General features: G+C 39.4%; 1 protein-coding gene and 2 pseudogenes across 1 annotated transcript; all 3 read right to left on the minus strand.

Moving 5' to 3' along the window:
* Positions 1 to 3,485: 3,485 nt before the first annotated feature.
* On the minus strand, positions 3,486 to 4,421 carry LOC125146733 (olfactory receptor 52Z1-like; annotated as a pseudogene).
* Positions 4,422 to 10,839: 6,418 nt separating this feature from the next.
* Positions 10,840 to 11,778, minus strand: LOC125177187 (olfactory receptor 52A1-like). The gene has a single exon (XM_047879298.1). It carries the CDS (start codon positions 11,776 to 11,778, stop codon positions 10,840 to 10,842), a length of 939 nt encoding a protein of 312 aa, XP_047735254.1.
* Positions 11,779 to 19,298: 7,520 nt separating this feature from the next.
* On the minus strand, positions 19,299 to 20,260 carry LOC125146688 (olfactory receptor 52Z1-like; annotated as a pseudogene).
* Positions 20,261 to 26,391: the final 6,131 nt, after the last annotated feature.

Genomic DNA, 26,391 nt, shown 5'->3' on the forward strand with positions numbered 1-26,391 from the left:
GGGAATTTGTAGATCATTGTGGATGCCATATTATCATTACAATGAATAATATGCAATAAACATTTCCTACATGTATTTCAGACACATGTACATTTTTGTTTACCATTTTAAATGATGTCATTTTCCATTTCATGTCTCTAATCATTCTAGCTACAATAAAACACTAATGTCTTCTCCGCCACCCCTGCCCCAAGTTTACTGAAGTATAATTGACAATCAGAAATTGCTTATATCAGATTGTGTAACTGATGACCCGATGTATGTATACATTATGAAATACTCACTAAAACGAAGCCAATAAACATATCCATTACTTCACACCTGCACCATTTTCCTATGTTTCTTCTCTTTTGTGATGACACTACCCAAGGTCTACCCCTCAACAAATTTCAAGTACACAATACAGGATAAGAAAATATGGATTTCTATGCCGTTCTTATGGAACTCTGTTGGCTTTACAAAGACTAGGAAAATAATTTAATACAGAAATAAGGAAAAATAAGTTAGGACACAAAAACTAGGATTTGTCTTCTTCCTTCCCCACTTCTTATCCTTCTTTAACTTATATTAGCTAAAACCCAATTATAACACGATATGATTCTGCAACAGTTTTGACATGGCAAACTAGTATCTTTAGGCTCTTCCCACTTTTGGATACATTTTCCTAATACCCTCTGCTTCATGTCACAGCGTTTCACCATGTCTGAGACCACTTAGGGCAGAGTAGAAACCATAGGGAGAAAGATTTGTTCTGACTCCATAGTATCTCTATATCTGCTACTGCTCAGCTACCCAGATAATGTATTCTTTGACTCTCTAGGTCTAAGAGTCTGATATTAAATGATCCGGCATCTTCCTCTCATGAAACATGGTTCTCACCTTAACAATCTCTTAGTGCTTTTTCTTCTTCTACTTCTTCTTCTTCTTCTTTTTGATTGTACCTAGAAGAGTAGGTCAGTTTTCTCTAAGCCCCTCAGGGCTCTCCGTTTCTATCGTACATGGTATACCGTTTTTCTTACTCACTGTTACCCAGTGGGGGACTTTGTGGTCAAGAAGATGGTAGGATGGTAGGATACGGAGCATCCCTTCAAAATTTCCAGGGCAACAACTCAGTGATTGTGCTTCTAGCAGCTCAGCACACACAGTGATATCCTGACTCCATCAGCATGTACCAATCCCTGAGCCCTCACCCTGAAAGCTCCTCTACAATTAAGGCTGACGACTCAATCATTGTTTATTCCTGTCATATTTCATACATTCTGGGTGGGAAATTGGTATTTTCTTAGTTCCTCACTGCCAAAACTCAAGCCTTAAAAACTCTTCTTTTTTTATTATTTTTTAATGTTTATCTATTTTTGAGAGAGAGAGAGAGAGAGAGAGAGAGCGAGCCTGAGTGGGGGAGGAGCAGTGAGAGAGGGAGACACAATCTGAAGCAGGCTCCCGCCTCCTAGCTGTCAGCACAGAGCCCGACACAGGGCTCAAACCTCAAACCATGAGATCAGACCTGAGCTGAAGTCAGATGCTTCACCACCTGAGCCACCCAGGCACCCCCTTAAAAAGTTTTCTCCTTGAAGGCTCACTTACACCACTCATTAAATATATTTTGTTATCATTCTATACTCTATTTCCTCTCTGACTCCCCTTCAATCCTTGGAGAATCTAATTCTGAACCAGAATCCTATTTGCTGCAACTTTTAGCAACATTTTATGTGACTTCCGTATCTATGATGATGACCCATTCCAACCATTTTTCTATGAATTATTGTTAGCAGGGCTATGTTGAGTTTGGTGGATCAGTTCTTTAATGTTTCTGTTCATAAAAGTTACCAACACCATCAAAATAAAATTTGCTTTTATTAAATTCCAACTACATCATATCACATATTTCATTTAATTGTCACGCCAGTAAAGATGGTACTAAAATAATTCCATTTTATTGGTCAAGAACCAATAGTTACATAACAGGACAATTTTATACAGTTAGTGTGTGAATGGCAAACCAGGATTTCTCATATCAAAGGGTTTATTCTAACTCTTAAAATAGATTTCCTTGCTCAAATTCAAGTGAATATAACATATATTTCAAACTAAAGAAGTTATCCAGGATTCCAAGGGTCAAGGCAACACGCTTTCATTTCCCACATTGATTGTTTTATATAAATATATATATGTGATTTATGTGATATATATATGATGTATACTACATCATGTGTATATATACATCCTATATCATATATATCATATATATATCATTAACATGCATGTGTATATATGTGTGTTTTTATAATGTGTATGTATATACTACATTGTACATATATTAATGTGTGTAGTGTATACAAACACACATCATATATACATAATAGAAGAACAAAGAGGCTAACCCGGAAAAGGTTGCACGTGTTCAAGGTAATGCTTGAAAGTTCATTGTTTGTCTATCTTCAAGTGTATATAAGGTCAGATTGCACATTCTCAGAACATGTGCTAAGGCCTGCTGAAGGAGAGATTGTAAAAATACTATCTTGAATGGAGAAATTATGGTACAATCTGGAGAAAAGCTTCTATACAATAATATTTGGTGTGAATAGAACCTTTTTAAATAGAAATATGTGCAAACATCCTATTTAGTCTTTCACTGCCTTTTAATTTTGGACCTGGGTATGGTATTTTTCATCTGTTAGTCCCTCCCTTGGTGAAGTCTGTTGACACCAGGATGCTTCATTAATGATTTGGGCCCAAAGTCTTTACTATGTAGGGAACAAAGTGTTAACTTTTAAGTTGTCTATGTGGTCTCAGGTGGGTTGATTTCACTTATCATTTGTTTTCATTCAGTATTATCTGTTCATTCAATAAACCTATACGATGTGCCTTTTCTGTACAGCAGACTTTCTATCAGTGATTCAGAAAATATCTCATTTTAGAACTCGCATTTTAATTGCAGTAAAAGGTACAGATAGAAATAATTATTGTTTATTCTTTATTGTGGCTTCAAGCTCCTGGCCCAAGTATTTACTGACTGTGGTGGGAGTGTTTTATTTCAGCAGAATTTCAACTGTCTCTACAAACACTCAATGACTCACTATTTTCGCTTCCCAGATATACCCAACACAATTCCATCTGGGTTTAACCCTAAAATATGTTTTTCTTAGTGTTATCTTGTGTATGCTTAAGAATAAGTTAAAATGCAAGATAATAGGATATCTAGGAGAGTTGAGAATATCATTAATTTATTTTTCTCAACAATTTTAAGTGCTTTAGGAAAATACATTGGAAACTTTGGCATTTATTATCCTTCTAAGTTTATTGAGAGTTACTTATGGATTCTGTTTATTCCCATTGCTCATTCAGTGTGTGTGTGTGTGTGTGTGTGTGTGTGTGTGTGTGTGGGTATAGCTGAGAGAGGGGGAGAGAGAGAGAGAGACAGAGGGAGAGAGAGAAAAGTAGGGGGGTTATTCAGAAACACCCAGCATTTAGCATTATTCTTCATTTTAACAATGCGTGCCGATGGGGGACAAAAGCAAAATTACTCGGTCTTGAATCTGTTTGGTCTTCACCCTGTAAATGATAGGGTTTAGCATAGGGGGCACTACCACATAGAGGTTGGCTACCAGGAGGTGGATGTGGTGAGAGACGGTTTTACCCCCAAAGCAATGAGCGAAAGAGGAAAAGAATGCTGCGGCATAGAACATAAGTATGACACGATGTGGGAACCACATGAGTTGAGGGCCTTGAATCGGGCAGACAAGAAAGATATCTGAAAAACTGCAAAGGATCATCACGTAGGACATAATGATGAACACAATGTCTAGTCCTGTAGACAGTAGGGCCACAGTCAGGCCATAAATGATGTTGACACTGATATTGTCACATGCCAATCTGGCAATGCCCATGTGCTCACAGTAAGAATGGGGAATGATGTTTCTCCCACAATATGTAAGTCGGTGTACCAGGAAGATGAATGGGAAGCAGATGATAAAGCTCCTGACAACAGCTGCGATGCCAATTTTCCCAGTGGCTGAGGAGGTTAAGATTATGGTATATCTCAGTGGGTGACAGATGGCCACATAGCGGTCAAATGCCATGGCCAGGAGAATAGCAGATTCTGCCACAAAGAGGAAATGGATGAAGAACATCTGAGATACACAACTACCAAAGGATATATCCATGGAATGGAACCAGAAGATGGCCAGCATCTTGGGGGCTGTGGCTGTGGAGAGCAGGATATCTGATAAGGCCAGCATGGAAAGGAAGACATACCTAGGCTCACGGAGATGGCGCTCAGTTACATTCAGGAAGAACAAGAACATGTTACCTATGACAGCTAAAATGTACATAGAACAGATAGGGATGGAGATCCAGGTATGAGAATCTTCCAGTCCTGGGATTCCAGTGAGGACATACCACATATCCTGGGGATGGGTGTGATGGTAAGAGAAAGGGGCCATCTGGGGCAGTATATTCCAGACCTAGTATCTGGATTAAAGACCACAGGGCTGACTGAGGATTGAGGAGCAGCACCACTTTCGGTTGAATGACATCTGATTAGATTGTTTGGCAATATTTTCTCCTCTGTGAAAAGATAGTGAGATGTATTAATGAGCCTAAAACTGCAATCTGACTCCTTCCATGGAGGAATTAAGTCGTATCTTGGGAAAAAAATGCTTCACGTTAATAAGTGCTTAAGATGTGCCATAGCACTTTATAAATATCACCTTATTAAATCTTCACAATAGCCTGTGGAAAAGACCTTTACAATGATCCTCAACATGGATACTGTTGTTATTGCAACAGATGCAAAAATATTCCACAGACTTTCAGCTTCTTGTCCCAGGTCCCATTGGATTCAGGGTCAGACAGCATAGATTTGAAAGCTCTCAGATCAGCCACCACCCAATACTCCCTATAAAAATAAAACTAGACACAGAAACATGTCATCAAATTGTTCACTGATCGTATCCCTGAAGTATTATACTGCGTAAGGAAGAGGGAGGGAATTCGTTTTTACCAAAATACATTTTGGGCAATACAGTACATATGCTCTTCTCAACCTTGATGGGCCGTTGGAAGATGCTAAGGCCCATGATAGGCACTAAACATCCACAGGTGACTTCATTGATTCTTGTCAGCTAATCAACATATTTCTTAAAATTATATGATGAATATTATAAAACCTAAAGAATATGCAGCCTCAAACTGAGTTGGACTCTTAAATGGATGGATATGCCTGACAAGTGGTGAAGGAAAAATACACTGTCTCATTTGGGTCCCTGCTTGAAAATTAGACAATGTATTACTTCAAAATACCCCCGAGCAGGAGTAACAGAGTTTCACATTAGGAAGTGGGGTCCCCAGGCTTTCAATAAAAGAGAGGGAGGGTAATCTACTGGTTACTACTTTTCTGTAGTTGCAACGGAATGGATAAAAGCAAGGGATGTGTTGGGTGAAATGCCAGCGGAGGAGATAGCCCATTTGAGTGGGATGTGTGTGTGAGGGGACGTATTCCTATGAATACATAGCTATAAGTGAGGGTATAAACATGGATACAAAGCAGGTGGATGACAAGTGCCTCCATCCTCCCCCAGTCCCCATTTTCAAATCAAAGGGGGCTGAATGTATTTGCTTAAGAGGAACATGGGCTTAAAATATGTCTGCCTTTTTACCTCTTGATTGCATTGGAGTCAGTATCATTGTGCAGCATAGTTTTACCACATTTACTTTCAGTTTTTATTAGGTGTTCAATATTCCAGTACTTCATATCATATGATTGAAATATTTGGAATCCATTTCTTTCTTTTTCTTTTTTTTTAACTGAAGTATAGTTGATATGCAATGTAGCATTAGTTTCAATTGTACCACACTGTGATTCCACAAGTCTATATGTTATAGTGTGTTCTATACTTGCCATAAGTGCCCCATATGTCACCATGCAATTCTATTACAATCCCACTGACCAGATTCCCCATGCCTGGCATTTATTCCCATGACTGCAAGCTTCTATCCCTCTCCTCCTTCCTCATGTTGCCCGTCCTCCGACCTGCAGCCTGTTTGGCAGCCTGTTTGGCAAGCATTAGTTTGTTTTCTATATTCATTTGGACGCCATTTTTTTAGTTAAAGTTTAGCGGACATAATACTCAAAGGGTCACCCCATTAGGACTTTCCTTAAGTTGGTATATGATTCTTTCAAAATAATGTAATAAAATGTTGAGATGCTTAAGTCTATTGATCTACTTTAGTTCCATAAACCAACTGTGTAGCCATTTAACATGAAGCTAAAATTAATTGCTGAAAATTTATTTTCAATGGGATTACGGTGTTTTGGAGACAGAAAAAAAAGATTAATCTGTGAGTGAAGTGCAGTTATGGGGAGGGGATGTTTAGCGAGTGGGGCTTCATCAGGACATCTGAGATGGGGAAGAGGAGAGTCTAAATGATGGAGGAAAAAGAAACGGAGGTAAAAGAGACATAAGACAAATTTTACAGACTTCCTTCTAACTTCCCTGGTGATCTTTTGGGACACCAGTGAGTGATCTGTTTTATTGTATTCCTTTTTGTTGTGATAAAGCATTATTACCAGAGAGAGCAAGTATGAACAGGGGAGGGCCAGAGAAAGAGGGAGAGAGGGAGAGAATCCCAAGCCGACTCTGCGCTATCAGCACAGAGCCTGATGTGGGGCTTGAACCCACTAACCGCAAGATCACGACCTGAGATGAAATCAAGAGTCGGCAGCTTAACCAACTCAGCCACCCAGACACCCCAACTTTAAACGATTCTTATATCATACGATCTATTTCTTGTCTATTTCTGTACTTTGTTTTCTTATTTTATTCCCATATCTACCAATTATTCATAGAGAGAATGACTTCAGATCGAAGCAATATAATGTAGTTTCTCTAGGACACACCGGTGTGTGAATGTGTCTGTGTGTGTTGTGTGGGTGTTCTTGCAGGGGAGACAGAGCATTTATCACCAGGAACATTTTTATTTTCATTTTTATTTTATTTGTATTTTTATTTTCTATTTTCGACAGAAGCTCTTCGCTGGAAATGCTTCCTGTTTTCCAGGAATATTGATAACAGTTGTATACAGAAGAGTGAGGGGGTTCTTTCAGAGGAAGGCAGTTACTAGTTTCTTGTCAGTTTTAACTGACAACCATTTCTGTCATGGGTTTTCCTCCCACAAAATCAATACTTGCTCAAGAGTGTTTTCCACGCACTTTCCTATTTCCATGCACTTTCAACTACTCCTATTAATTCCCCATTTGAGGAATGTCTGACTCAAAAGGCCTCAGATGTGTTCTCACTACTTTCCATTACAGGGTGGACTCTCTTTTTTGGCATTTGTGTCGGGGTTTGTGGTATGTCCAGTGTTTTCGCTAACAGTAGGCTACTGTCCCCCAACACTCTCTCCCTAGACAGTCTTTAATGGTGTGGCTTGGGGGCTGGCTCAGAAAGTAGGAGATTGTTTTTCTCCCTATACATGAAAATATGGGTTGGCTCTTCTTCTGCGCTTTATTGATTGAGTGAGGGCAAGGAACATGTAAACATACTGAGAAACAAGTGTCTACTGTTATCATCAGGATCCCAGTAGCTTTCCTCAACATTTCGCAGGGATTTTATGCTATCTTCTAGATCCTGTATTACTGTGGAAATCGGCAAGGCCATTCTGGTTTCCAATCCTATAGGTATCACCTCTTGTTTACTAACTTATTCGTTTCCCTTTTGAAGCTACTAGTGTGTCCTTTTTACTACTCCCATTTTATATAAAAGCTTAATGATTGCGTGTCTGATTTTTAAACTATTGAGCCAATGTTGATGCATTACTATTAATCAAAGCCCACAGTTTACATCAAGATTCACCTTCTCTGTTACAGTTCTGTGGTTCTGATAAGTACAGATCTATCCAAGAGTAGAACCTCCCTATGGAACGATTCCTGAGCTGAAAATGGCATAAACAAAGAAGCAATTACCATTAATACATATGAAAAATTGTTTTAGCATTTCCAGTCCCCCAAAATAACCTCTGTTAAGGTTTTCTGGCACCTTTAGACGTGTCTTGCTAACAGATGCACAAAATTAATCCAGATAAAGCACAGATGCTCAGAGACACAGTTCAAAACTCTGGGGGGTTGATGCTGTGATGTTGAGTGTGGGTCCCCAGGAAGGCTGGCCTCCTCTCGCTCCCTCTGTTATGGCTCAATGCAAAACACACACTGAACACTTGTTTTGATTTTTTTGTAAAAGTGAAAATACTCTTCAGAGTTCTTTCAAGTAGTGACAACAGGTACTGATGTAGGTCTTTCCGAAGAGCTAAGGGGCATAACGTGAACTTTCAAAAGTGGGGGATACCTGTACATAATGTCATGTACCCTCCATCACAGTATCATACAGATCACTTTCACTACTCTACAATTCCCTGTGCTCCACCCATTCAACCCTCCCTCTCTCTTCCTACACTCCTGGCTACACTAATCTTTATGCTATTTCTAATTTGTATAGTTTTGCCTTTTCCAGAATGTCATATATTTGGAATCATATACAGATGTAACCTTCTCTGGATGGCTTCTTTCACTCCAAACTGTGCATTAAAGGCTCTTCCATGTCTTTTCATAGCTTGATAGCTTTCTTCTTTTTATATATTTTTTAATGTTTATTTGCTTTTGAGACAGAGAGAGACAGATGTTAGCAGGGGCGGGGCAGAGAGAGAGAGGGAGACATGGAATTCAAAGCAGGCTCCAGGCTCCAAGCTGTAGCGCTGAGCCCGGCGTGGGGCTCGAACCCACAAATGGCAAGATCATGACCTAGGCCGAAGTCAGAGGCTCAGCCCACTGAGCCTCTCGGACACCCCTAGCTCTCTCTTTTTTTTAATCAAATACTCACATTACATTTTAAAGAGGTGCCACGGTCTGTTTTTCCCTTCATCTTAGTTGCCTCCAATTTTTGGCAATTAAAAACAAACCTGCTCTCAACATTTATGTGCATGTCTTTGTGTGGACATAAGTTTTTAACCCATTTGGTACCATATCTAGGAGTGCAAGGCCGACCACATGGTAAGACTATGTTTCGTTCGATGAGAAATGCAAAACTCTCTTTCAGCGTGGCTGTACTATTTTGTATTTTCACCAGCAATGAACGAGAGTCCCTATTATTCTATATCCTCACCAGCATTTGGTTTTGTCAGTATTTCAGGTTTTACCCATTCTGACAGGTGTGTATGCTATCCCGTTGTTTTACTTTGCAATTCCTTAATGACAAATGATATTGAGCATCTTAAAACATGCTTATTGCTCTTTGTTATGTCTTTTTGGGGTGAAATATGTTTTCATATTTTTGCCTGCTTTTTAAGCGACTTGTTTATTTTCTTATTGTTGAGATTTAAAAGTTCTTTGTATATTTTGGATACAAGTGCTTTGTCAAACATGTATTTTGCAAATACTTTCTGCCACTGTAGCCATAGGCTTTTCATTTTCTTAACTTACTATGAAATTGTGTTCTTTTTTCCCTGGGTACATGGTGGATTCTCCCAATTTGGATTTGTGTCCTTTGGTTTTTGGAATAGTCTTGCATAATTTTCTAAAATGTTCCTGGTCTACGACAGTCCACCTATAATTTTATCTTCCCTGACTTTCTAGAACTCCTGTTTAGTGAAATGTTGGTGTTCTTGGATTGGCCCTATATAGTTATTCATCCCAGCCCCCATACTTAACACTTGTCCTTCTGTTCTACTTTCTTATATCTAACTTCTGAGAATTTCATTGTTTTTTCTTTTATTTCTCATATGGCTGTTTAATTTAAAAATTATCTTTTTGTTCTCTAATTATTTCTTTTAGTAGTATTCTGTTCTATTTTTTTTTTAAAAAAATGAGGTTTATTTATTTTTGAGAGACAGAGAAAGACAGAGCACAAGCAGGGAAGGAGCACAGAGAGGGAGATGCAGAATTTGAGCAGGCTCCAGGCTCTGAGCTGTAGCACAGAGCCCTACAGGTGGCTCAAACCCATGAATTGAGAGATGACCTGAGACTTAGTTGGAGGCTTAACTGACTAGGCCACCCAGGTGCCCCTTAGATATTTTTATCTCATTACATCCTTAAAGATTTGGCTTCTATGTACATGTTTGCTTTTTGTTTGTTTCTTAGCACAATATGCTTAAAATACACCTTCTCAAAAAAAAAACTGTTTAGATGACAAAAAGTTCAACCCACATGAACACCTTGTTTTCTTTGAGTACCTGCACATTCTAAAACAAAGAGGTTGGCGGCATTTGATTTCAGTGATAGATGCATATTTATGAATCCTTCTGGAGAAGAATCCATAGAGCAGAAACTCAACCAGGAAATAAAAAATAAAAGAGGAAAGGAAACAATATATTTTCACTATTTTAATCTTCATGTTTATTCCTCTTATTAGGTGGTAGCATCCCAAAACCGACCAAATAATAGTTTTCATGGGGTAAAATGATGTGAAAATCATAAAATGCAGACAAATTACACAAAACAAATATACAAAACTGAAGCATTGCAGATAATGTGGCTTTTTAAATGTTATATTTAATTTTGAGAGATTGTTGGGGCGCCTGGGTGGCGCAGTCGGTTAAACATCCGACTTCAGCCAGGTCATGATCTCACGGTCCGTGAGTTCGAGCCCCGCGTCAGGCTCTGGGCTGATGCCTCAGAGCCTGGAGCCTGTTTCCGATTCTGTGTCTCCCTCTCTCTCTGCCCCTGCCCCGTTCATGCTCTGTCTCTCTCTGTCCCAAAATAAATAAAAAACGTTGAAAAAAAATTAAAAAAAAATTTTTTTGAGAGATTGTTACTAATGCGGAGGTTGAAGGAGTTAATCACAGTGAATTTTATGAATAGAGCATCTTTACCAGGTGAATCCGGATCTGCTTGGTCTTGGCACCATAGACAAGTGGATTGAGAAATGGAGGGACCAGCAAGTAGAGGCTAGAAAAGAGGATGTGGATATAAGGGGGAACATGAGCACCAAACCTATGTGTGAAGAAGGAGAAGAAGGCAAGGAGGTAGAACGGGAGGAAGACGCATATGTGAGTGATGCACGTATTGAATGCTTTCAACCGAGCCTCCTTCTGGGGTAAATGAAAAACTGTGGAAAAGATCTGTGCATAAGACAAAGTGATGAATGTGAGGTCAAACACTGCAACGGTGAATGCTGCAAACAAGCCATAAATTTTGTTGACCCGCACATCTGATGCAGCCAGTTTCACAATGGCCATATGCTCACAGTAAGAGTGGGAGATGATGGTTGTATGGTAAAACTGAAACCGGAACTTTATCAGTATTAGGCACGGGGCTACTAGGAAAGCGGCCCTGAGTGTTATCACTGCCCCTATCTGGGTGACTAGGCGGTGCGTGACGATGGCAGCATGTCTTAGTGGATAACAGATGGCCACATAACGGTCCACAGCCATGGCCAACAGAAGGCCTGACTCTATGCCCTGAAATGTGTGGATTAGCCACATTTGAAGCAAACAGGAATCAAAATAAATGTCTGGCACATGAAACCAGAAAATTCCAAGCATCTTGGGCATAATGGTGGTAGCAAGCGCAATATCTGTGACTCCCAGCATGCCTACGAAAATGTACATGGGCTCATGGAGGCTGCGCTCTGACCTGATGATGATCAGAAGCAAGGAGTTTCCAATCATAGCAATGAGATACATGACACAGAATGGAATCCCAACCCAGCACTGCACAGTCTCTAGGCCTGGGATCCCTATCAGCGTCAACACAGAAGGCATGAAGACTGTGATGTTGGAAATGGACATAATGTCTTTGGGCTTCCAGAAGCAAATGAAAGAAGCTTCTCAGTCAGTGGCACTCTTCCCCGCTACTCTTGTTTGTATAAAGTCTTCATAGTGGGTCTCTGATTTTGTCAGAACTCTAAGATCATATCATCCTTCTTATTTATATTATGGAAGGAAAATGATCCACCGATACTCATTGTGTTTTCAGAATGGACATCCACGAGTAGTGTAGCACAATGAGAAGTTATGTAGAAGGCAAGTCATTTGCATTACAACCAGCCAGATCACGTGGGTAACAGAGTAACTGCTGATCTCTCTGTTATGTCCCTCTGCACCTGGGGATACAATAATTATACCTGTTAAACTTGCTTGGATATGGCATTTCAAGCAGAGTTTGATGAATCTCCATATTCCACATTCCAACTACCTGATAATATTCTGTTATTTTCCATTGTGTCTAGGTCTGCAACTGACACTTTGGATCAACAAATATGACTCTGACCAGTACATTAGTAGATAAATCTCCATAAGTTTTATATTTTAAGGTTTTTTTTTTAATAGAGAGAGACAGAGATCACAGGAGGGGCAAAAAGAAGGGAGAGAGAGAGTATCCCAAACAGACTCCATACCATCAGCACACAGCCTGACATGAGGTTTGAACTCACCAACCCCAAGATCTTGACCTGACCTGAAATCAAGAATGGCACGCTCAGTGAGTCACCCAGGAGCCTCTTTTTCTGTTTAATTCTCTTTTTTTTCAATGAAATAACTCCCTATGAAAGAGAATAGAGAAACTGGTCACAACCATGAGCACAATATATTCATCTATCTATATCATTTGTATCTACGTAAGACTGGATGTCTCTCTTTTCCTTGTTTGTTTTTTTTTTCCATTAGCAATTTCACTTTTTAAATTTAAATCCATGTTAGTTAACATGTAGTGTAAGAAGGGTTTCAGGAGTAGAATTTAGTGATTCATCATTAAATATAATACCCAGTGCTCATCCCAACAAGTGCCCTCCTTAATGCCCATCACCCATTTAACCCATCCCCCCCAACACCACCCTTCCAGTAGCCCTCAGAGTGACTTTACACCCAGGAGGCTCTTATGGTTTGTCACCCTCTGTTTTTATCTTATTTTTTCTTCCCTTCCCCAGAAGTCCTTTCAAAAGAAAGTAATGGAAGCGCTTTGAAAAGATCATCCAAGCCCATGCACTTTTGGTGAGTCTGGGTGAAAATTCCATGCCATTTTTACATGCCTCAAAAAACTCTATTTTATTTCGCCCACATACTAACAATTTAATTCCTGAAAATTAGTGCTGTGCCTAAAATCGCTGACATTTTGGAATACCCATTTCTGAATACCTAGATGGAAGGAATCTCTAGAAAACATGGAAACTCAGAGGCAACAATGTATAGAGGCAAGGGGACTCAATCTTGCTGACAACAAAGTGTGGGAAAATGGGTACATGGGTAATTCATGGACTAGAGGCTAGCTTCTTGGGCTTAAACTGCTCACAGCTGCCAGTAACATGAGATTTGGCCAATGTCAGCTCATTAATTCTTAATGAAATATATATCACTTGAACATTTGAATTTTTCATGAGTTCACTCATGAGAAAAGAGTCAAAAATAAAGGGGTGGAAGGACACGTTTCCCAACAGGAGTCCAATATGGAAATAGGAATGGAAGACATGGAGCAGACTGGGATACCAGAAATGATGGAGGAGATGGCTCAACTAAAGAACATTTAATCACCTCGATTCATGATGACTGACTTTTCTGAAAACTGGGCTCTTAGTCTAGTTCAGATACATTTGTATCTGAAAAGATCATTGCGGGGCGCCTGGGTGGCGCAGTCGGTTAAGCCTCCGACTTCAGCCAGGTCACGATCTCGCGGTCTGTGAGTTCGAGCCCCGCGTCGGGCTCTGGGCTGATGGCTCAGAGCCTGGAGCCTGTTTCCGATTCTGTGTCTCCCTCTCTCTCTGCCCCTCCCCCATTCATGCTCTCTCTCTGTCCCAAAAATAAAAATTAAAAAAAAAAAAAAAACGTTGAAAAGATCATTGCTTTTTAAAAATCACATATCTTAAATTAGAAAGCCTCAAACTACATTAGAAAGTTTCTATTTGGTGAAAACAGGATTCAGCTGTTTCATTCTTACCTAGTTGGTCCAACATTGTTGCTTTCTGTCAGCAAGCCCATGATCATTTAATCATATATTTATTGTCACTAAAAATGCCAGTAATGCAGGAAGAGCTGTGGTTTATGTGGCTAAACCTCAAGTGAAGGAACCCACTCAACAGGTCCTTTCTAGAAGCAAGTCTGTATCAGCTGATGCATGTTTAGAATAGACTAGTCAACTAAGACATGATTTCCAAAGCTTTGTTCACCAGTGTTTGATCCTAGAGATTCCTCGATCATGGATTCGTTTATTCACTTCTTCTTTCTAGAGTTAATCAGAATTAGAGAAATCCTTCAGTGCCATTCACATTGTCTGGCATATTTAACAGTAAGGAGCTGATGTGGCAGCATTACCTGACAGGTACAGGTGGTGGGAAGGCAAGTGGGAGAGGACCTAAGTGAGTACAGGGCAGGGGGGCTGGAGTGGTTATCACTGGAAAAGCTGGTATGAAACATTATTGGGTGAACGTGGGCAAGGAGACTTCATGCTTTGTTATTGGGGGGCAGTTGTGTTTTTACAAAACACCTGAAAACCATGGTCTGTCTTCATAACACCATCACTCATCACTCACCTGTCATTCACTCTTTTTCCCCCTGAGACTCTCATCTCATTCACTTGTGCTTACGCTGGCAGCATCTCTTTCTTCTCTCTGCACCCTCTGGAACAGCCCGCTGTAAATATCATGAACTCTTATCCATTTGCTGCTCGGCCATCTGCCAAACTGTGCACATCTCTGGAATAGACTTTCCTCTCTTCGTTTGTCCCTGCAAAATGGACTTGCACCCTCTTTTGTAAATGTCTGAGCTCATGTTGATGGGATCACACTCCAACAAAACTCACAGGAAGGTCTATAATTTGCTAGACACAGCATAACTTTATTAAGCTTGAATTGGCAAGTATAACGTTCCCCAGTGTACATGGAGAGGGAGGAGGTCTGAATATGAGATTTCCTAGCCACTAACCCAAGCCCCCAGGGACCCAGCAGCTCATAATGAAGCCCTCTTTTGTCCATCCACATCTAATGTCTCTGAAGCCATTTCTGCAACTTGCAGAATCCCCTTGGTCTCTTCATTTCTTTTTCCCCACCGGGGAGATGTAGAGAAATTAATATATACAATCTGTATTTTTTGACATTCCTTACAAAATAAAAAGTTTTCGGTAAAAATTAAGTAATTAAATTTACTTTTGTCAGTTTCTTTCTGCTGTCCTCATTAGTAAAAGATCGAGAGGACACTTAAATGTACTTAAATGTATGTTCCTGTGCCAATGAGTTACGTATAAATAAGTATTCTGTGACCCTTCTTTCACTGAGACATTTCTGGAGACAAAATCTGTATCCACAATGGCTCTCTATCACACATTTGACACTCATTCTCTTGTAGTATCATTCTTTAGGTCTTTATTTTATTGAAGCTTTGTAAATTGAGTAGTATTCTCACAATGACCAGTTATGATGGACATGTCCACTTTCCACTGATTAGTAGACTTTCATTACAGAAAACTACACATCTGACTATTATCATTATCACCATTGTCAATTATACATGATAAATAATTATACATAATTTCATCTAAATGTTTTTGGAAATATGCTTTGTTGCTTTTTATATAAATACTTACAAAATACTCTTTAATGGTTTCTTTGCCCACGATGACTCAAACTGTTTATTTGCATAAATGTTTGCTGAACTTTGACTAGAACATTAAAATTTCCTCTGTTTTTTTTTCTTTTATTCCAAAGAAATTGTTATTAAAGAACCACAACCCCTATTGGTAATCCAAGCAAACCCTATCACATAAATACTGACATTTATTTTTTTTTCATATGTAATTTACTGTCAAATTAGTTTCCATGCAACACCCAATGCTCATCCCTTCAGGTGCCCTCCTCAATGCCTATCACCCACCCTCCCCTCCTTCCCACCTCCCATCAACCCTCAGTTCATTCTCAGTTTTTAAGAGTCTCTTATGCTTTGGCTCCCTCCCTCTGTAACTTTTTTTCCTTCCCCTCCCCCATGGTCTTCTGGTAAGTTTCTCCAGATCCACATAAGACTGAAAACATATGGTATATGTCTTTCTCTGTATGACTTATTTTACTTAGCATAACACTCTCCAGTTCCATCCATGTTGCTACAAAAGGCCATATTTCATTCTTTCTCACTGCCAACTAGAATTCCATTGTGTATATAAACCACAATTTCTTTATCCATTCTTTAGTTGATGAACATTAAGGCTCTTTAATACTCTTTGCAGTATTAAATGCAAATACTGGCATTTAAAACAGCCTCAAAAGATGCTTCAGGATAGCCTCTAGATTTACAAAGTGATCAAATTCAGTATTCATTGATAAAGCCCAGTGTATAAAACAAGCCAGAGTATCTACATCCATGTGACATGCAGTCTAATAAATTCTTATGTATACATTGATTTAAGTGTCACAAATCAAAGTATGGACGTCTGCACACATGTGAATATTTTCCATACTCTTTTTATTTATTTTTTTTTCAATGTTTATTTATTTTTGGGACAGAGAGAGACAGAGCATGAACGGGCGAGGGGCAGAGAGAGAGGGAGACACAGAAACGGAAACAGGCTCCAGGCTCTGAGCCATCAGCCCAAAGCCCGACGCGGGGCTCGAACTCACGGACCGCGAGATCGTGACCTGGCTGAAGTCGGACGCTTAACCGACTGCGCCACCCAGGCGCCCCTTCCATACTCTTTTTAAAAATGACCCATGAGCTCAGGTTTTCAGGAACGGCCCATAAGCCTTAAGTTCTCAAGTTATTAATTTGGACAGAACACTTTATGTGTTCATTAGTACAATAACCTTGAGTGATTTAAAAGCATGATGTTTTAAGCCCACTGAGAAGATACCCTGACATATGTCAAATAGATACACACATTCACACACATGCGCATTTTTGGAGTGAAAACTGGCCAATGACATATGATAGCTTTCAGAATAAAGTTCAAAAATTTTGCATAGTGTCCATAACCATTCTTGACATTTGTAGTTTTCTTGTCTCTACAAGTTGTGCATTACATGTAGAAAAACTGTGCCATTTCTTGATTCTCTATTTAAGCTCCAAGATCATCTACCTGGCATGGTATGTCCTTACCAAAGTCAGATGCTTCACAACCTGAGCCACCCAGGCACCCCCTCAAAAAGATTTCTTTTTGAAGTCTCACTTACACCACTCATTTAACCAAATATTTTGTTATCATTCTATACTCTATTTCCTCTCTGACTCCCTTCCAATCCTTGGAAAATTTACTTCTGATCCAGAATCCTATTTGCTACAACTTTTAGCAACATTTTATGTGACTTCCATATCTATGATGATGACCCATTCCAACCATTTTTCTATGAATTATTGTTAGCAGGGCTATGTTGAGTTTGGTGGGAACAGTTCTTTAATGTTTCTATTCATAAAAGTTACCAACACCATCAAAATAAAATTTGCTTTTATTAAAATCCAAATACATCATATGACATATTTCATTTAATTGTCAACCAATAAAGAAGGTACTAAAATAATTCCTTTTTAAGGGCAAGAACCAATAGTTACATAACAGGACAATTTTATTTATTTTTTTTAATTAAAAAAAATTTTTTTAACGTTTATTTTTGAGACAGAGAGAGACAGAGCATGATCAGGGGATGGGCAGAGAGAGGGAGACACAGAATCTGTAACAGGCTCCGGGCTCTCAGCTGTCAGCACAGAGCCCGACGAGGGCTCGAACTCAAGAACTGTGAGATCATGACCTGAGCAGAAGTCGGTCGCTTAACCGACCGAGCCACCCAGGTGCCCAACAGGACAATTTTATACAGTTAGTGTGGGACTGGCAAACCAGGATTTCTCATATCAAAGGGGTTTTTTTTAACTCTTAAAATAGATTTCCTTGCTCAAATTCAAGTGAATATACCATATATTTCAAACTAAAGAAGTTATCCAGGATTCCAAGGGTCAAGGCAACACACTTTCATTTACCACATTGATATATATATATATATATATATATATATATATATATATTATATATATATTATATATATATATATATATATGTGATGTATATTACATCATGTGTATATATACATCCTATATCATATATATATCATACATATATATATATATCATTAACATGCATGTATATATATGTGTGTTTTTATAATGTGTATATACATATTACATTGTCCATATATTAATGTGTCTAGTGTATACAAACACACATCACATATACATAATAGAAAAACAAAGAAAAGAGGCTAACCCTGAAAAGGTTGCACGTGTTCAAGGTAATGCTTGAAAGTTCATTGTTTATCTATCTTCAAGTGTATATAAGGTCCGATTGCACATTCTCGGAGCATGTGCTAAGGCCTGCTGAAGGAGAGATTGTAAGAATACTATCTTGAATGAAGAAATTAAGGTACAATCTGGAGACAAGCTTCTATAAAATAATATTTGGTGTGAATAGAGCCTCTTTAAATACAACTATGTGTACACATCCTATTTAGTCTTTCACTGCCTTTTTTTTGGACCTGGGTATGGTATTTTTCATCTGTTAGTCCCTCCCTTGGTGAAGTCTGTTGACACCAGCATGCTTCATTAATAACTTGGGCCCAAAGTCTTCACTATGTAGGGAACAACGTGTTAACTTTTAAGTTGTCTATGTGGTCTCAGGTGGGTTGATTTCACTTATTATTTGTTTTCATTCAGTATTATCTGTTCATTCAATAAACCTATATGATGTGCCTTTTCTATACAGTAGACTTTCTATCAGTGATTCAGAAAATATCTCATTTTAGAACTCGCATTTTAATTGCTGTAAAAGGTACAGATAGAAATAATTATTGCTTATTGTTTATTGTTTATTGTGGCTTCAAGCTCCTGGCCCAAGTATTTACTGACTGTGGTGGGAGTGTTTTATATTTCAGCAGAATTTCAACTGTTTCTACAAACACTCAATGACTCACTATTTTCGCTTTCCAAATATACCCAACACAACTCCATCTGGGTTTAACCCTAAAATATGTTTTTCTTAGTGTTATCTTGTGTATGCTTAAGAATAAGTTAAAATGCAAGATAATAGGATATCTAGGAGAATTGAGAATATCATTAATTTATTTTTCTCAACAATTTTAAGTGCTTTAGGAAAATACATTGGAAACTTTCACATTTATTATCCTTCTAAGTTTATTGAGAGTTACTTATGGATTCTCTTTATTCCCATTGCTCATTCAGTGTGTGTGTGTGTGTGTGTGTGTGTGTGTGTGTGTATGTGAGTGAGAAACAGAGAGAGGAAAGTTGGGGGGTGGTTATTCAGAAATAGCCAGCATTTCGCATTATTCTTCATTTTAACAATGTGTGCTGATGGGGGACAAAAGCAAAATTACTCGGTCTTGAATCTGTTTGGTCTTCACCCCATAAATGAGGGGGTTTAGCATAGGGGGCACTACCACATAGTGGTTGGCTACCAGGATGTATATGTGCTGAGGGACAGTTTTACCCCCAAATCTATGGGCAAAAAAGGAAAAGAATGCTGGGGCATAGAACGTAAGTATGACACAGATGTGGGAACCACATGTGTTGAGGGCCTTGAATCAGGCAGAGTTGAAGGTAACTGAAACACTGCAAAGGATCATTGCGTAGAACATAATGATGAACACAATGTCTAGTCCTGTAGACAGTAGGGTCACAGTCAGGCCATAAATGATGTTGACACTGATATTGTCACATGCCAATCTGGCAATGCCCATGTGCTCACAGTAAGAATGGGGAATGATGTTTCTCCCACAATACGTAAGTCGGTGTACCAGGAAGATGAATGGAAAGCAGATGATAAAGCTCCTGACAACAGCTGCGATGCCAATTTTCCCAGTGGCTGAGGAGGTTAAGATTGTGGTATATCTCAGTGGGTGACAGATGGCCACATAGCGGTCAAATGCCATGGCCAGGAGAATAGCAGATTCTGCCACAAAGAGGAAATGGATGAAGAACATCTGAGATACACAACTACCAAAGGATATATCCATGGAATGGAACCAGAAGATGGCCAGCATCTTGGGGGCTGTGGCTGTGGAGAGCAGGATATCTGATAAGGCCAGCATGGAAAGGAAGACATACATAGGCTCATGGAGATGGCGCTCAGTTACATTCAGGAAGAACAAGAATATTTGCCTATGACAGCTAAAATGTGCATAGAACAGATAGGGATGGAGATCCAGGTATGAGAATCTTCCAGTCCTGGGATTCCAGTGAGGACATACCACATATCCTGGGGATGGGTGTGATGGTAAGAGAAAGGGGCCATCTGGGGCAGTATATTCCAGACCTAGTATCTGGATTAAAGACCACAGGGCTGACTGAGGATTGAGGAGCAGCACCACTTTCGGTTGAATGACATCTGGTTAGATTGCTTGGCAATATTTTCTCCTCTGTGAAAAGATAGTGAGACGTATTAATGTGCTTAAAATTGCACTCTGACTCCTTCCATGGAAGAATTAAATCATATCTTGGGAAAAAAAGCTTCACGTTAGTAAGTGCTTAATATGTGCCATAGGACTTTATAAATATCACCTTATTAAATGTTCACAATAGCCTGTTGAAAAGACCTTTACAATGATCCTCAACATGGATACTGTTGTTATTGCAACAGATGCAAAAATATTCCACAGACTTTCAGCTTCTTGTCCCAGGTCCCATTGGATTCAGGGTCAGACAGCATAGATTTGAAAGCTCTGAGATCAGCCACCACCCAATACTCCATATAAAAATAAAACTAGACACAAAAACATGTCATCAAATTGTTCACTGATCGTATCCCTGAAGTATTATACTTCTTAAGGAAGAGGGAGGGAATTCATTTTTAACTAAATACATTTTGGGCAATACAGTACATATGCTCTTCTCAACCTTGATGGGCCGCTGGAATGATGCTAAGGGCCATGATAGGCACTAAACATCTACAGGTGACTTCATTGATTCTTGTCAGCTAATCAACATATTTCTTAAAATTATATGATGAATATTATAAAACCTAAAGAATGTGCAGCCTCAAACTGAGTTGGACTCTTAAATGGATGGATATGCCTGACAAGTGGTGAAGGAAAAATACACTGTCTCATTTGGGTCCCTGCTTGAAAATTAGACAATATATTTCTTTAAAATACCCCCAAGCAGGAAGTAACAGGGTTTCACATTAGGAAGTGGGGTCCCCAGGCCTTCAGTAAAAGGGAGGGAGGGTAATCTACTGGTTACTACTTTTCTGTAGTTGCAACAGAATGGATAAAAGCAAGGGATGTGTTGGGTGAAATGCCAGCGAGGAGATAGCCCATTTCAGTGGGATGTGTATGTGAGGGGGCGTGTTCCTATAAACACATAGCTATGAGGGAGGGTATAGATATGGATACAAAGCAGGTGGATGACAAGTGGCTTCCATCCTCCCCCAGTCCCCATTTTCAAATCAAAGAGGGCTGAGTGTATTTGCTTAAGAGGAACATGGGCTTAAAATATGTCTGCCTTTTTACCTCTTGATTGCATTGGAGTCAGTATCATTGTGCAACATAGTTTTACCACATTTACTTTCAGTTTTCATTAGGTGTTCAATATTCCAGTACTTCATAGCATATGATTGAAATATTTGGAATCCATTTCTTTCTTTTTCTTTTTTTTTAACTGAAGTATAGTTGATATGCAATGTAGCATTAGTTTCAAGTGTACCACACTGTGATTCCACAAGTCTATATGTTATAGTATGTTCTGTACTTGCCATGAGTGTCCCGTATGTCACCATGAAATTCTATCACAATCCCACTGACCAGATTCCCCATGCTTGGCATTTATTCCCATGACTGCAAGCTTCTATCCCTCTCTCCCTTCCTCATGTTGCCCGTCCTCCGACCTGCAGCCTGTTTGGTAAGCATTAGTTTGTTCTCTATATTCATTTGGACGCCATTTTTTTAGCCGACATAATACTCAAAGGGTCACCCCATTAGGACTTTCCTTAAGTTGGTATATGATTCTTTCAAAATAATGTAATAAAATGTTGAGATGCTTAAGTCTATCGATCTACTTTAGTTACATAAACCAACTGTGTAGCCATTTAACATAGAGCTAAAATTAATTGCTGGAAATTTATTTCCAATTGGATTACCATGTTTCGGGGACAGAAAGAAAAGATTAATCTGTGAGTGAAGTGCAGTTATGGGGAGGGGATGTTTAGTGAGTGGGGCTTCATCAGGACATCCGAGATGGGGAAGAGGAGAGTCTAAATGATGGAAGAAAAAGAAACAGAGATAGAAGAGACATAAGACAAATTTTACAGATTTTCTTCTAACTTTCCCGGTGATCTTTTGGGGCACCAGTGAGTGATCTGTTTCATTGTATTCCTTTTTGTTGTGATATAGCATTATCACCTGCAGCTCCCCAACTTATAACTCTGGGGCTCTAGGAAGCATATTTTATAATATTACTAATGGCAGATTCTGACTGAACCATGAATATATGCATAGAGGCAGGGTGTGGTTAATAGGGATTGCATACATCTGGGACCCATAGAAATATATTTAAGTGATAGCTACATCCTATTCTGACTGTATTACCACTAAAAACTACTTAATGGGAGGCTTAGTTTCCAGTTGTAAAACACCTAAAAGTAAACATCAATTACAAATGTGGGCCAGTATGTTAGGGTAGTTGCCACGTAAGTCAGATACATTTTTAGCTCAACATCAGATGAGATTAGGGCACTTGCAAAATTACCATCATTAAGATCAAAATAATTATTACATTGAACAAGTTCAAATTTTTGGACTTCAAGCTTCGGATCCTTTACACAGAGATTGAGCTAATATACAGTATCCATAAGGCCTAGACTTACTTTTGTATGCTAGACACAAATGTGAATTGGTAATTTTCACCCCCAATCTGTCATTTCTGTTTTATAAGGTGCAGACGGTTCAGCATGGTGAACTTGGCTTAGAAATGGAGTTTTAGGAGCACTTGGGTGGCTCAGTCAGTTACGCATCCAACTTCAGCTCAAGTCATGATCTCATGGTTTGTGAGCTGGAGCCCTACATCAGACTCTGTGCTGACAGCTCAGGCTCAGAGCCTGGAACCTACTTTGGATTCTGTATCTCCCTCTCTCTCTGCCCCTCGACTGCTTTCACTCTGTCAGTCTCTCATATATAAATAAACATTAAAAAAAAAGAAATGGGGTTCTATTCTATCCTCATGTTCAGTGTATCATCTTTGTTATATAGGGAAGGGAGTTGAAATCTCTGAGTTTAGGTTTTTTAATCTGTGTTTAGCCCAGCACCTGATGTATAGTGAATAGTCTGTAAATTTTAGGGGGAAATGCATGCATGTATTTGCATACATACACACATATGCATTGTCTTTAACTACTAGACTTGTTTAGCTACAAAGCCTTGCTTTTACTACTGGAACTGGAATCCAAATTCATTGCATCTATGCACAGCATTCAGGCCCACATTTCAAAGAAAAAGAACCATTGAGCAAAATGGAAACCAAGTGCGTCTAAAAGGAAAAACCTCTATTTGTGCCTTTGCAGATGGCCCATTTAGGAAAAGAGCTCAAAGAGACACTACAATTGCCCATGAGTCCCATTACAGCCACATCCAATGCCTCATAGGTCAAGACTGAGAGAAATACAAGATGATTAGTTGCTAGGAAGACGGAGCTGCCTCTGGAGTTCCCTATATTTTCTTTCTTTTTTTTTCCCCGGTGTTTCCAGGTGTCTTTTTCTACATGTCTTTGCTGAGCAAAACTCAGCTTACTTACCTATACTTTCTTGGATCCTGAAGGTATTTAACTGGTTGAGAGGGAAAAGTGAAAGCAAGATGATGTTCAGAAGACAAACAGCAAATGTGGAGCTATATATACCTCCTCTAGGCATCTCTCAGGCCCTAGACCTTCAGTCCCCAGAGGACTGAACTTTACACACTGGTGGAAGGAGATGGCCCAGAGTTGGCTCCGGGGAGAAACACGCCCACTGTCTCTCCCTCTACAGCATGTGCAGGGTTTCCTTGGTCCAGCACTCTGGGACATCCAAGTTAGCACACACTTGCATTGAGTACCCAGATCTCCTTTGCATGGCAGAGATTCTTGCTAGTGAAATACTATCTTGTTCCCATGGAGGCATCTGCAAATGTAGACTGTGAATGCCACATGTGGAAGGATTGTATGCTTTTGAGAGGGTACCTAAGACTAGATTCTGTCACCTTACTTACCTTGAAATTTTAAGGCTCTTTGGCTTTCTCTCTCTTCCATTGGTCACATGGTAGAATTCGCATCAGAAGGGTCCAGAAATGCCATTAGCTACCATAGAGAGTTTTATTTGGATTTTGATGTGGATTTTTATTTTCTCAGCCTGAGCTGCTCTTCTTCTCTTCTTTCTCCCTTTCCTCCACCTCCTCCTCCTCTTCCTCCTTCTTCTTTCAGAGACAAAGAGAGTGGACGAGGGACATAGGAAGAAGGAGAGAAAGAATCCCGATTCAGTGCTCAGTGCTCAGTGCTCAGCGTGGAGCCTGGCATGAGTCTTGATCTTACAACCTGGGATCATGACCTGATCACGAGTCGAATGCTTAACTGACTGAGTCACCCAGGTGCCTCTCTTTTCCTTTTCGTTTTTCTTTTTAAACTTTCTCTGTCCTGGTAACTTTTCTCTAAATGCATTGGGATTGTCTGGGGGTTTGGCTAAGGTTCTAATTATAATCATAATCTTAATTTCACATTTCTTTTATTGTTTAATTTTGCTTTTTAAAAAAAATGGAGAATCCTTTCATATATGTAGTAAACCTTTTTTGTCTTTTCTGTATCTATCACGGACCCTCACACAAGTTTTGTCTCTCTTGGTTATTATTCTTTCTCAATTCCTATTACAATATGTTTGCTCTTCCCTTCTGCACACTGTGGAAGGTAATCTGAGAAGCTGACTGCAATCATGCCCTTCTCTATCTCTCTGTGTGTGCTGCTGCTGTCATCTGTAGTGGAGCCCATTTCTCTTCCCCTTGAACCTGGGATGACAGTTCTTGTGACCACATAATGTAGCAGGAATGATGGTGCTGTTCTTGGGTGACTGAGCCAATGTAATACGAAGTCTGGCAACTTCTACCTTGTTTTTTATTCAAAACCAGGCACCCATATTAGGAATAGAACTCCACTGAAATCATACCAATAATATGAAGAAGCTATCCCCATGGAGAGAGGGTGACTATGGAGATGAGCCCAAAGGCACCAGGCATGGGACTGAAGTCCGTGGACTTTTCAACTCAGCTGAGGCTGAATTCTTAGTTGAATGCTGCCTATTGAGGTACCACAGCCCACTCCTTACGGAAACAGAACCATACGGTCAAGCCTTACCTGGATTGTTGACCCACAGAATTGTGAGAAACAATAAGTCATTGTTGTTTGGAGACACTACGTTTGGGGATGGTTTGTTACACAAGAGATAACAATTATAACATAGCAAATATTTTGAAATGATTTCATAATTTTCTTTTGGTCCTGACTTCAATTTGTTAAATTTAACTTTTTTTTAAGTTTATTTATTTTTGAGAGAGAGCAAGCATGAATGGGGGAGGGCCAGAGAAAGAGAGAGAGAGGGAGAGAATCCCAAGCAGACTCTGTGCTATCAGCATGGAGCCTGATGTGGGGTTTGAACCCACTAACTGCAAGATCACAACCTGAGATGAAATCAAGAGTCGGCAGCTTAACCAACTGAGCCACCCAAGCACCCCAACTTTAAACGATTCTTATATCATATGATCTATTTCTTGTCTATTTCTCGACTGTCTTTATTTTCTTATTTTATTCCCATATCTACCAATTATTCATAGAGAGAATGACTTCAGATCGAAGCAATATAATGTAGTTTGTCTAGGACACACCGGTGTGTGAGTGTGTCTGTGTGTGTTGTGTGGGTGTTCTTGCAGGGGAGACAGAGCATTTATCACCAGAAACATTTTTATTTTTATTTTTATTTTTATTTTTATTTTTACTTTTATTTTTTGTTTTCGACAGAAGCTCTTCACTGAAAATGCTTCCTGTTTTCCAGGAATATTGATAACAGTTGTATAAGGAAGAGTGAGGGGGTTCTTTCAGAGTAAGGTGGTTACTAGTTTTTTTCCAGTTTTAACTGGCAACCATTTCTGTCATGGTTTCTCTCCTCCCACAAAATCAACACTTACTCAAGAGTGCTTTCAAGCCTATGTCCATGCACTTTCAACTACTCCTATTAATTCCCCATTTGAGGAATGTCTGACTCAAAAGGCCTCAGATGTGTTCTCACTACTTTCCATTACAGGGTGGACTCTCTTTTTTGGCATTTGTGTCGGGGTTTGTGGTATGTCCAGTGTTTTCGCTAAGAGTAGGCTACTGTCCCCCAACACTCTCTCCCTAGACAGTCTTTTATGGTGTGGCTTGGGG

This window comes from Prionailurus viverrinus, chromosome D1, assembly GCF_022837055.1.
Source record: "Prionailurus viverrinus isolate Anna chromosome D1, UM_Priviv_1.0, whole genome shotgun sequence".
Taxonomy (NCBI): domain Eukaryota; kingdom Metazoa; phylum Chordata; class Mammalia; order Carnivora; family Felidae; genus Prionailurus; species Prionailurus viverrinus.

Bases quoted from the DNA above. Each gene is read 5' to 3' on its own strand.
- LOC125177187 (XM_047879298.1), bottom strand. From the start codon at position 11,778: ATGTCCATTTCCAACATCACAGTCTTCATGCCTTCTGTGTTGACGCTG.